Source organism: Cyprinodon variegatus, unplaced genomic scaffold (assembly GCF_000732505.1).
Source record: "Cyprinodon variegatus isolate N-32 unplaced genomic scaffold, C_variegatus-1.0 Scaffold57, whole genome shotgun sequence".
Taxonomy (NCBI): domain Eukaryota; kingdom Metazoa; phylum Chordata; class Actinopteri; order Cyprinodontiformes; family Cyprinodontidae; genus Cyprinodon; species Cyprinodon variegatus.
In genome coordinates, this window is record NW_015150510.1 from 844,553 (window position 1) to 857,723 (window position 13,171).

At 39.0% G+C, this 13,171-nt stretch overlaps 2 protein-coding genes across 3 annotated transcripts in view; one reads left to right on the plus strand and one right to left on the minus strand.

Annotated features, from left to right (window-relative positions):
* Positions 1–13,171, minus strand: part of cdc73 (cell division cycle 73) — a 39,936-nt gene that overhangs the window by 17,483 nt on the left and 9,282 nt on the right. Inside the window, exons 8-10 of the mRNA XM_015371374.1 lie at positions 12,496–12,594; positions 12,298–12,376; positions 11,921–11,985 (exon numbers count right to left, since the gene is read on the minus strand). Of these exons, the coding sequence (XP_015226860.1) occupies positions 11,921–11,985; positions 12,298–12,376; positions 12,496–12,594 (243 nt within the window). The remainder of the gene's footprint in view (positions 1–11,920; positions 11,986–12,297; positions 12,377–12,495; positions 12,595–13,171) is intronic.
* Positions 2,199–8,757, plus strand: b3galt2 (Beta-1,3-galactosyltransferase 2). Of its 2 annotated transcripts, none has more exons than XM_015371405.1 (2): positions 2,199–2,255; positions 7,341–8,757. In XM_015371405.1, exon 2 carries the CDS (start codon positions 7,460–7,462, stop codon positions 8,714–8,716), a length of 1,257 nt encoding a protein of 418 aa, XP_015226891.1. In that variant the 5' UTR covers positions 2,199–2,255; positions 7,341–7,459; the 3' UTR covers positions 8,717–8,757. The 2 variants fall into 2 exon arrangements, with proteins under 2 accessions (XP_015226891.1, XP_015226892.1); XM_015371406.1 differs by lacking the exon at positions 2,199–2,255 and adding an exon at positions 2,311–2,557.

Sequence of the window (13,171 nt, forward strand, 5' to 3'; positions counted from 1 at the left end):
CGACGCCTTATGATTCGTGCTTCGCAAGTGCGACTCCACTGCCTTAATTCCCATCGTTCTGAGCTTGAATGACTTCTTGCACTAAATCCACTGAGCCTCATGTATGTTCCCCGGTTTTAGCCATGGAGAAAACTCTTGGCTGGAGACAATTTTGGTTACATTTACACCTGCTCATATTTTCCAGACAAAAAGTAAATGGCGCATCTCCCAAATGTCCCGGCCGCAACAACGCTTTATTGGTTCCGCTATCAGGACGGAACCAATAATGGCAAGCCGTGACATTTTTTTTATTAAAAAAAAAAAATTGTAAATTTTAACGTTTTATTTAGATTACAAAAATAAATTGTAATAAAAATAGTCCTATTTATGTTATAAAAATTAAGACCTACGAAAGACTTTTTAATACCAATTAAGGCCTTAGTTTTATTTTGAAGAATTCAATGCCTTTTAAGACTTTTTAAGGACCCGCGGGAACCCTGTAATCATGATAGCCTGAGGATAATGATAAACATGAGAACACAGCTTCCCGAAATATCATAACAGAAAAATAAGACTATAAAAGCAGCTTCTACAGAGAAAGTTAAGCAAGACTGAAGAGATTTTACAAAAAAAAAAATTTGCCCCATAATTGATCATTTCTTATTTTGCCGTTTCAACTCAGACATTTCAACATAACGCAGTTTAGATCTGTAAACCTAACAGCAATACTATAAAAATTGTAGCTTAAGATGATCGTACCATCAGAATTTCCTGCCTCCTACAGATATGATCAGATCTTTCTTCTGTTTAAAAGTGTACGTCATTCAGTGAATACTGGAGAAGTGAAGCAAATAAAAAAATAAAAAAGTTTTTTTAAATATTGTAATACATGGGGATGTTAAAAAAACAGCCTGCCTCTAAAATCTCAGATATTAGCATGTTGGTGGAAGCAACCCATTGGTTGCAGACTGGGCCCCTTTATCTCGTTCAGACACACCGATTAGAACATTTGTGTTCAACAACTGTAACTGAAGATCAGAATTAGCCTGTCCATTATAACCTAATAACAGTTGTTTCTGGTATCAATTAGGCATGAACAAATATGTAATATTGCATAATTTAACCCTTTCATACTCTGTCTTAAAGGCAGGAGTTATACATGGAATAAACTCTGCCGCCTCTTGCTTGGAAAAAGTTAAATGCTCCTTTGCAAACGGAGCAAGATTAAAAACCAAAAAGCTTTCAGGAAATGCAAATAAGAATACCTAAATATAAGATAATAATAAAGATGGAAACATTTGGATCTGCATTGACTGCATAAAATGCTGCAGGAGTTCGTCGGATTCGGAGTCGGATGATATCTTTTTTTTTCGGAAGATGAAACCTGAGGTTTCACGTTTTTCAATCCAATTAAGAGATCGACAGAATTTCCTCCTCCTGCCTCACAGCATGCCAAATTCAGATCATACTGCATTCCTCTTTCTGGGGAGTGGGTGTGAATACAAATAGGTCAGTAGCCCAACACCCCCCCCTCCTCCCCTCTTAACAGAGCAGGCAGCAACAGCAGCAGAGACGGCGTGACGTGCTGAGGGAGCGTAATGCCACCAAGCCTGGAGCTGCCTTTCAGAGCAAGCACGCAACTGACAGCGCGGCCTCATGTTTCTCCTGGTCATCCTCTTCCTCCCCCGCTGTTTACAGCCAGAGAACAGAGAGGCTGCTAAATAACGGGAGGGAAAAGAGAAGCGGGGAATAATAGAAAAAATAGGATGGGAGCATGTCGGAGGAATAAAAGACAGGAGGCTCTCATGTGAATCAAAGAGAAAGAGAGACGTAGCGACCAGCAGAATGGCTGAAGAGAGAAACGGATCTGAGACATGAAGCCCATCTGACCACGTCTGCTCTAATTTACACGCTACAGCTACAGAGACTGTGAAAGGAACGCCTCGCTTCTTCCTTTGGCTGCAGGCAGCTGTAGCGTGGCGAGAGGCTCGGGGGGGAAAAATGGTCAAGACAGATGGAGAGATTGCAACAGTTCAGCTCTTTACCCACACTCAGCTGACGTGGAGGCAGAGCAAAGACTAGATGACTGAACACTTCATTTTCCCGCGATGAAGGCAAAGATAACGGAAAACAAGCATTCAAAGCTGCAGCAAGAAAACAGGATTTGTCATGTGCTCTGGAGGAAATGGGGGAGGATATAAAGCCCAAACCAGGGCCGCAAAACCGGTTTCAACCGAAAAAAAAAAAAAAAAAAAAAAGAATAAGAGACTGATAGGGTAAGTATCTAGCACCTTGCCTTGACCCGCTATTGAAATGCGTCTATTCTGTAGCCTACCGGATGTAAAGGGTGGGTCTGCCTAAAGAGTAATTTCTGTTTTGTTTTGTTTCATTTCTGGCATGTGAGACAAATTCAACACTTCAGACTTAATTAGATTGTTTAACATTAGCAGACCTGACAGATCAAATCACATTAACTTCATAGTGCTGCTGCAGATTTGGAGGAAAGAAGGATGTTTACTTTCTAAACAACCAAACATTTCTCTCCCATCAGGCTAAAGCTTCAATCTTGAAGGTTTGGGTAAGTTTGATCAATTATATTACCTGTAGAAGCACCTTACTAAAGGCGCAGGGTGCTGCCATTTTTTACAATCCAGACCAAGAGTTGGTTCATTTGGCAGGGTTTTAATATTTTAGTAATATCCTTTTATTTCTATGCTTAACATAATGAATAGTTTTAATTTATACCTCAATTCCAATTTTTTTTTTTCCATAAATGACCACTGATCTCGTCTCTAGTTTATCCATCTTTCTTTGTGCTATATATATATATATACTGACATTTGGTGGATAACAATCCCAGGTTTAAAATAGGTTATGCTAACGATATTTAGCATGTAGCATCGACCAGCACTTTCTTCTTGTTGTCCATCCAAGGTGTTGATCTGAGGGAAATCACCTCAGATCAACACCTTTTACCCTTCCTCTCGTCCATAAAGATAGTGGCTTTTTTTTCTTCTTTGCTTTTCATTATTATTTGTGTTGCTTTACTCAACATGTTTACATTCTTTAAACTTCCATCATCTTAGTCTGGTGAAGCTGCAGGGAGCGGAGGGGCTGTTATTGCAGCGCTGCAGCTGAAGGAAGTTCTGGAAAATATCAGCTCTTAATTTTAATTCTTTTATCAACCCTAATTCACAACTGCTTTGTTTCAAAATGCTACATTTTCTGTGTGGATTTCTGACCCTTATAACTTCAACATTACGTAGAATTGACATGTACTGCTTTGCTATGATGCATTTACCAGATATAAACAAAAAAGCGAAAAGAAAAAGGCCAGATTTTAAATTTTCTTCTCGATTCAAGTCAGACCAACCTGGAAACCTATAAAAGTCAGCATTTCATTTCTCAGCACACCCTTAATGATCACCAATGGGAACTGAGTGCTTCTGGGTGAAGATTTGGATTTAAATCTAAGATCAGTGCTGAGGGAGATGTGTTCACAGGCTGATCAACAGCTTTGTTTGGTGTCGGAGCAGATGAGTAAGGGTGACTCATAATGGGATGACTACTTGCCGCACTAGCAGAGCTACAATAACTGCTCCAAATTTTCAACAGAGAAAAAAAGGTATCTAAATAAGTCATAAGCTAGTATGTTATATAACAGTTTGCAGAACAATAGATCAAACAACTGCTGCACTTTATGAAAAGGAAATGTCATGAGAGCTGAATGAAAAAAATTTCGTTTTGTATAAACTCTGTGTATTCAAAAGGAAAATAAAAGTTGTCTAAGTCTAAAAGCTGAGAGTGGACATTAGCTTTTATAAGCAGCAGCAAAAATACAGCATTTATAGGAAATGATGCTTTAGTGGCAAAAAGAAAAGTCCATCAAATGTTTGACGCCCCACCACTGAATTTTAAAAATATAGGGTTGTGTTGAAAAACAACTTTCCAGTTCTGAATCCATTCTAAGGCTGCACCTATTAACTATTTTATTAACAATTAAATACATCTATTTTCTATAATCTAGGAATGGGTACTTTGAGTAAATTCACATTTCAAATAAATCTTTGGACTTTAAAGAGAAAAAACTTTATAGTTCGTTCTTAAATGAATAATAAATGGCAAAAACCATAAACAAATACAAACACGTATATTTCTTTAAACAATTTTTAAAATATTTTTCTAGTTTTGTCTAAATAATGCTGAAGGTGGTCATTTTTTCCAGGTAATAGCCTGTTTTAAATCTTATTTAAGTCTGAGTAATGACTCGATTACCAGAATAATGGATGATTATTTCAATAGTTGATTAATCGGATTGATCAGCCCTAATCACTTCCAATCTGATTCATGAAAGAAAAGTAATTTCCAAATCTACCCCAACATTCAGAATGATCGTTTGGACATTACAGCCCCCATTAACTGTCATTACTTTATACGCTGATGAGTTTTAATATATTACTAGATTAATATGCAAAATAAAAACATAGTCAAACTCAAATGTGTTTTTAAACCAGCAGCCAAAATTAACGTTGAACAAGGAAGAATTGAGTTTAAATCTTGTAGTATCTTAATCCTAAAATCTGAACGGATACCCAGGCCTGCTCTAGTCCATTAAAATATAAACCTGCGGAGAGAAGCCTCTAAGCACGGCTCAACGAAATCACACATTTACTTCCTTTGCATCCGTATTTGACCAACCAGGGTTAATGAAAACAAGTTCAGGAAGGTTTTACTCTCCTAAAGGTTGATGCTAGGATCTGAACTTCAGCTGAGCAGCTGAGAGGCTCTTGCCTGACACAATGTAGCTTCCATATTTAGCCCATTCAAAATAGATCATGCTTAAAGAGCAGCCCCCCCACCCCAACAATGGATCATGATCCCCTGGGATTAGCCCTTCATATGCTTAACAACACAACAAAATCCTCAAACAGTTCTCCTCATAGTGATAGTAAAAACTGAAGGGATTATCTTTTTGTTTTTATAATATAGTAATATAAAGAAAATATATTAAAATAAATGCATGCTCACATCTTTTCAAAACATCTAGGTTCTCTAACAGTCACTGTTTTAGTAGCTATTTCAGTAGCGACGGGTAACTTGTATGTTTTCCTGTTTGTTTTTTTCCCCAGAGCCAATTTTGACAAATAATCAGTTTGGACCAAACACTTAATATACCTAAAAAAAAAAATATTAATCTAAACAAATGATTGACTTACGATTGAGAATTTATGGTTTAAATGATTAAAGCCTATTTTATACAAATGATCATTTCTGCTTAAAGGGAATTTCTTTTGCTATTATTTCTGTCCACCAGAGGGTGCCACTGTTCATTCATAAGAAAAGCCTGACTTGTATTTGCAATATATGAAGAAAAATAATGGCAGATCAGAGGGTATGCTAGAGTTAAAAGAGTATGTGAGGAGATACAGATCAGGGCAAAGACACGTTAACATTAATTTACTGCAGCTCAATTTCATTTATCCAAGGCCGCCATATTGGATTTCAATGTCAGAGTTGATTAGAAACCCGGAATGACACGATTTCCAACATTAAAAGGGCATATTTTAGAGAAATGAATTAATTAGTACATGGAATAATAACCATATTGTGCCGATGGAAATTATATTGTTTTTGTCTGATTTTTATGAAAAACCATTTAAAAAAATCCATATGCAAGTTTTATTGTTTTAAAATGTCGCCCAAGATGGAAGCACCTGGGAAACGTAACAGATGTGCACTACGGTTAAAAGTACACTACAGATAAAAGCACCCTACAAGTCTGAAGGTAAAGGATGATATATGTTTATTACTGCCATATTAAAGCCGATTAATTTCTCCCACTAATGGGATCTATGCACAGCTCCACTACTTCCTGAACTTCAGCAGCTCTTTTGTTTCCTGTCTTTTATTACTGGACAATCTGATTAATCCAGATGTGTCCAGCTTGTTACTGTGATCTTCTTCTGACTTCTACCTGCTCTCGGCTTTACTCTTGTAAGATTGTTCTATCTTCTGTTCAGTTCTGTCCATCAGTGCTCCCATTTTCCTCCGCTCTCATTCCATCTTCTTTCTATCAGTCTTCATATCTTCTTCCTCTAGTCTTCTATCAATCTTACACTATTCTAAAACAGAGGAATAATATAATCATGATCCCTTCTAATCATGATCATAGACAAGAGAGCATTCTGTTCAGAAGATTTCTAAACATCAACAAAGTGTCTTTAGTCAAAAGCTTCTCCAGATCTGGTGCAAGATAGACCGATACAAAAGATCCTTCTTGCCTAAAGCTGATAACATTTATACCAACTTTGAGAAAAACAAAACAAAAATATGAGTTACTGAAACATTTCTTTTCCCTTTGGGAAAAATAAAGTATTTATGAAATGAATTAAATTGAATTAAGTCTGAGTGCCTCCTTTCAACTCTGAGACTGACTCACACTTATATGTCCAGATCTTCTGAGACTCTGAAAAACTATTTTATTCTAATATTAACTGACCACAGCTCGCATCATATTTATGGCCAGCCTGTGTTTTGATGAGCCTGGTTTCAACAAAACACGTACCAGAACCGAATGCTGCATTTCTAATAAATAGGCAAAAAGAAACTGAATCGACAGAAGTGAAACTCAGTAGAAAAACTTTGATCATTTTTAGCTGACCACTCAAAAACATTCCTCTAAAAACACCAAAACCATGCAAAGCAAATTAAATCTGTCCTACCTTTACCGTTTTGTTTTTTTAATCAAAAGATCTAAACTTCTATTACATCTCTGCTGCTTGCTGTTTGAACACCAAACATGAAACCATGTTTTTGTTTTTGCGGTTTATCATGCTTAATTCTTTACTCACAAGAAAAGTAAGAAGTTTTGTATGTGAATGTTTTTGTTTGTGTTTTATTTAGGCAGAAGTTATTTTTTTGGCAATGTTAAGCTAATTTACTCAGACCTAGAATAATTTACTTAAAACTTTAATTTTCCAGGACCTTTTTGTTAGTTTATTTATGGGAGGAAAAACGTCAAATAAATAAAATTGATTGATGGTAGGGAGGAGGAAAAAAAAGATAAAATTTTAACACCTTTTTTCTCAGACATAAATAAATTGCACTATAGTTCCTTGTAGCTTCATGTTGGCTTTAAAAAAAAAAAAGAAAAGGCAACTTATCAATTAATCAGTCAATCAAAAGGATGACTTAACTTCAGACTAATTAATTGAAAACTTGCATCCCTACTCCAAACATGTTACATAAAGCTTTAAAGCAGCTGATATTAAAGACCTTTATCCATCTATTGAGATCCCTTGTTTTAAATCCGGTTCAGACACCGTTTATCTGTAACGACTTAACTCTGTCTTGTCTCCTAGGTTTTCTCTTGGCAACAGCACATGCCTCGGTGAAATAATGCAAGGTGAATGGCCCTGAGGGAACCCGTCACAAACTTCACTTCAGCAATCGGAGCTCATCTGTGTGAAAAAGCAGAACCATGCAGTGGAGACGGCGCCACTGCTGCACGCACACAGCCAAACTTCTGTATCTCCTCTCACTGCTGGGCTTCCTCGTGTTCCTGGTCCACCGATCCGGCATCCCGTGGTGGAGAGGCTACCCTGTGGTGTACGGCGGTACTGTGCCTCACCTCGCCAGCAACAAATGGAACGCCAGCGCCGCTCATAGAGCCTGGAGGTTTGTGATTGTCCCTCAGACTACTTTTAAGGCAGACGCCAACATCAGCTCATCGGAGAGGAATGGCGTTTCTTTTCATCGAGGCAACATAAGCATCGAAGGGAAGCTGACCGCCGACACCAGCCAGAGCCATGGGGGAGTTCTTAATGCTTCCCTGACCCACGGACCTTTCCCTTACATCATCAACAAGCCGCAGAAATGCACAGAGAACCGACTACCCCCTTTTCTAGTGCTGTTGATCTCCACCGAAGCTCGTCAGGTGGAAGCAAGGAACGCAATCCGGCAAACTTGGGGGAACGAGAGCGTTTTCCCCTCTGTGGGGTTCATCAGACTGTTTCTGCTGGGGAAAAAAGAGGGAGAGCTGGGACTCCTACAGCAGAGGATGGTGGAGGCAGAGAGCCGGAGGCATCATGACATCATCCAGCAAGACTTCCTGGATTCTTATCAGAACCTGACCATAAAGACCCTGATGGGAATGAACTGGGTGGCGATGCACTGCCCAGAGGCGAGCTACGTCATGAAAACCGACAGCGACATGTTTGTCAACACAGAGTACCTCATTTACAAGCTGCTCAGACCAGACCAGAAGCCCAGGAAGAACTACTTCACAGGTAACAACATGAGAGGCTTTGCCCCCAACCGGAATGAGAACAGCAAGTGGTACATGCCCCCCGAGCTCTACCCAGGGGACAAGTATCCCACCTTCTGCTCCGGGACCGGGTACGTCTTTTCCGGAGACCTGGCCGGGAAGATCTACCGCACCTCCCTGAGGATTCGCCGCCTGCACCTGGAGGACGTGTACGTGGGAATCTGCCTGGCCGAGCTCCAAATCGAGCCCACGCCCCCTCCCAACGGCTTCCTGTTCAACCACTGGCGGGTGTCGTACTCCAGCTGCAAGTACAGCCACCTGATAACGTCGCACGGATTCCATCCGAACGAATTGCTCAAGTACTGGCATCACCTCCAGAGCAACAAACACAACGCCTGCATCAACACGTTCAAAGACAGAGCGGGCAGAGCGCACTCCAGACTCCGAGACAAGCAGTTACTGAAACACTGACAAAACCAGCGGACTTCAGTAAAAATACCACATATCTTTGGACAATCTTGAGACAATCCAGTTAATCATGAGATACGATGCTGCTAAAATGTCAATTTTCAACTAATGTTAAACTATTTCTACCGGACTGAGGCAACGCAGAACCGTTGAACTTAGTTCTGTGTTGTTGAATTGGACTGAGGATAAATGTGTCTGTAAAATATAAATGTCTTTGTTGAACAGTGTGAAATGAACATTTCCAACAGAGCAGCCTTGGATTAACTGGTTAGCAGGCAGCTACTTTATGAGACTGGAACTAATCCAGAACCAGCAGTTTCTGCTCCAGCTCTAGCACTCATCATCTCGTCTATAATTTGGGCCAACTTTACGAAAGTAAAAGATGACGAAAAATATAAAATGACAAAACCAGCAGAAATCTATCTCAGTTTTATAAAAGGAGAACTTGTCAGCAAACTTATAAAGCCCCTTTAACACTTACCCAGTAAGCCCCCTCATCTACTGGGACCGCTCTAGTGTGAATAAAGCGGTTACATTACCAGGTGGGGCGTGGATTTGCATGTTTACGTTGCAACAGTCCCGGATACAGCTACATGTTTTTAAACTCAGCAACATTTTATCAAGCAAGTAGGCACATTTAATGATGAGCTGTCAAGACTCTGGCTATATATGACAAGCCGGCCTCTACCACTTTTTAGCGACCACACTAGTTGCAATCACTTACTGAGGCTGACACCAGCAGTGAACCCGTTGCCTGGCAATTAGCCATCATGCTAGATCCCCAATAACTTACTGCCTTCTTCAGACTCCAGCTTGATCAGTTAAAGTTATCTCCCTCATATTATTCCAACAAAATCCACTGGACTTTGTGCCCAAGTTTGAAGACATTTTGATTCCTATCCTCGAAGCTTTTCAATTAAAATGTCAGAAATAGCGTTCAAGGCTTTATAGAGTGGACCAAAAACAAAGCCTTGTTTTGGCTTAGAAACATACAAATTGAAACAGATAATTGGGTCTGCCTCTTTGGAATGGGGATCGTTCGTCTTCTTTGTTAGCCTGTAATACCCCATACCTGTCTATGTCTCTGAAGAGGGGGTCGTTAGAGGAAATTGTTGGCCTGGCCGAACAGGCGAGGTCTTCTGTTCCCCTGTAAGGAGGTGGAGGTTGCGGTGATACCGGGAAGGAATCAACTCAATTTTTTAAAGCTAAAATCTGAGTCGACCCCCATCTGTTTAAGATTGTTTTTCTTTCTTAACAAAGATGGCTTCCTTCATGCCACTCTCAAACCGCCTATCTTTTTTATCCAAAACGTGAACATTCTGGTCCTCAAAACAATGTCCTTTGTCCATAAGGTCCCATTACTGCCCCCTGCAGGAGATATTAAGGACATCCATTCCACTGTTTCCTAATACAGTGTAAAAATCTCACCAGTTGATTTACTGGGAGTAATTTGCGTGCTTGAAAGAGGCATCAGTTGGAAATACTTTCCCAGTTCTAAAGTGCTCAGAATAAACGCTATAGTTCAGCCTAGGTCTGCAAGATATGACTTAAAAACATAAATCTAATTTACTCTTACGAAATCAGATCGATTTTTTTTCCTCCTTTTAGTTTTAATGACTTATGAACAAAATGACTTCCAAAAACTAGCTTTTAATGCAATCATTTGTTTTGGGAGTCAACCTGAATTACACGTGCAACTAAATTCAAGCCGTTAAAGAAGCTGAAAGAACCTGCCAGTGTTAAAGATGGCATATAAGATGTTTACAGTCCGTCTACAGAGGCTCTTATATCTAAACTACGTTTTTACAACAGAATGACATTAAAAGAACCAGAAATATGTGATGTGATCTATTTTTCTTGTTATTATCCTGTTTGTTACCACAAATAATATCCTATAGAAGAAACACAACGCTTCCCTGTTATGCTAATGTTTTTCCTTATTGCATAAACTAAAACTAAAAATAAACTGTTGGTTGTTATTTAATTAATAAAATTGTGTTTTATATAAAACTTTTTTGTAATATTTGATAATTTAGGTGGGTAAAATGGATAATTGGATTTTCAATGTTGCAGAGAGCTGAGCTAGTGGTAAAACAGTGATTAAGTACACATCTAAGAGCAGAACAAGACACTGAACTTTTCTGATAAAAACATTACAATCATGAATATTCTGGATCACACGTTTATGGGGGGAGACCAGTTTTGGCCTGAAGGTAAAAGTTTTTGTTTGGTCTCTCTCCAGAGATAATGCTGGATTACAATCAGCACCCCCTTAAGCTATTAGATCAGTTAAGGCTTTAAAGTCAAAGGGAAGCAACTGTTCCAAAGGTGGCATTTCTGAATTGTGGTGCCTGACTTTACACGAGTGAAAAAGTGAATGTGATTGGTCGATTATCAAGGGGGCTGGACTGTTGTGGCTGCAGGAAGCATTTTTTTTGGTTGCGGGCGGTGTCGTGGCAGCATCTTGCTAACTAGTTAGCAACTTAGTGCTAGTAGGTTCCCAATGGGAAATTCCATTGGGACCAAGTAGCGCTAAATTGGTGACTTAGAAACGACGCTGTCAAGGAACGCTATGGACAGAGGAAACATGCAAGAGGAGGAGAGTTTAGTGTCGGAGGTCGTGGATGAGTCTCCTCCGTCATACATTTTTCATTTAGAGGAAGAAAGCGGGAAGAAGATGTTGTGGAAGAGGACGCCAGGGCGGCAGAAGCTTGGTTTGGTGTAGAAGGCTTCCAGCCATACATGTTTGAGCCTTTGCCTCGCAAAGAACACATTTATATACATGTTTAAGCCAGAATGATTTGACATTTAAATATGTTTTCCCTATCCCTTTAAGAACCCGATCCAAAAAGAATACACATGATTTTCAGGATGAACTTATCAAACTCTGATCAGGACTGTTATGGTCGTAACAAGATATATGTGGCTAGATTTTGCTTTCAGTGTACAGTGATAACGCTGCTGTAAACGGCTTCGCTGCTTCTTGGAGCAAAGCTGGCGCTGCTCAGCAATACGATGTCCAAGATATTGAGACATTCTCAGACAGAGCTCAGTTTTTTGGGCTTTACTCTGCAGTGATAAGCAGATAAATTTAGTTTTCTTATTTTGTATCTTTTCCATTCACAGCAGAAACATGTTGATTAATGTACGGTTGTGGTTCTGAGGCTAGAAGTAATTACAATGTGGCTTCAATGAAGCTCTTCTTACCGTCACTGACTTCAGCGTCATGCCGTGGTAAGTGCCCATGGTATCGATTTTGAAACCCTCCGTTTCTATAAGATAAGAAAGGCCAATGAGCTGCAGGTAACAGAGATACAATGCAGGCTAATAATACAACATTTAAAGATCTATATTCCTTTAAGAAACACAACTAAAGCTAATAAAAATAATTTATACTCATTTTACAGCTTTGTCAGTTTCCTGGCTGCTGGAAAGTTCACTTTTTTTTGGCTTTTATGGAGCCATGCAGCATCAGATAAAGCATTTACTTGCTTATAATGCAACGTCAGTGTGGTGATGTGACTCATAAAGAAGGGGAAAGAGATTCTGTAATACATGCAAAGGAAACCATAAGGCGGAGTCACCTTCTTTTCCTTTGAAGCGCTCCTGATCGTATCTGTTGTAGGCTGCTGGGACAGGCTGCTTGTTCCTTAAAGACGGGTCCTGCATAATAAGGGTTTCACTTTATCAATGGTTATGAAACATAATCTCCATTCATCCTGACAAATCCTAGTGGTACTTCAAAAACCTAAAACCTTTCCAGTTTTAAACAAAGAAATTACCACTTGGGTGGCGTTCTGTGCTGGTCTCTGCTCTGGCGCTCGACCTTCTTCTCTGGCTTTCACCGACTGAAGAATGGCAAAGATGTTCTTCGAGAAGTTCTGCATTAGAGAAAAAGAAGTACAGAAGAAATAAGCATTCATTACAAAAAAAAGAAAAACATTTCTGCATACCACTTTAAAATAAACCAAGTGTCAACTAGAAATGTCAAGTTAATAAACCCATGTTTAAAAAAAAAACATTTCTGATTTTTGAAGTAGTGTGTAGTTTTAATGTAGAAGGGTTGCAACGTATGACTACTTTCTTAAACAATTAATGTGTTGATTATTTTTGTTAGCCCAACAATCAGACAGCAAGAGGTGCCTTAACGAAGATTTTAATGCAAAATTTAAAGCAGAGGAAGCTTAAAAAAGTGCCACTTTAATTGTTTTAGACAAAGATTATTCACAGGCAAAAGGGTTTTTAACTTGGAATGCAAAATATTTCTATATCTTTTATAGTGTAAGCATAACTACCCTGGGTGGGTTTTTTTTTTTAGCTAATAGCATGTTTTAAGATTTCTATACTCCACTTAATTATTTTAAAAATCAATTGATCAGAAATAAACTGATTATCAGAAGGAATTAGTGAGGTGATTATACTCTTGACACGTGCATATGGTGGAACTCCCTCAAAAAT

Coding starts and splice junctions, on each gene's coding strand:
- b3galt2 (XM_015371405.1), top strand. CDS start 7,460: ATGCAGTGGAGACGGCGCCACTGCTGCACGCACACAGCCAAACTTCTG.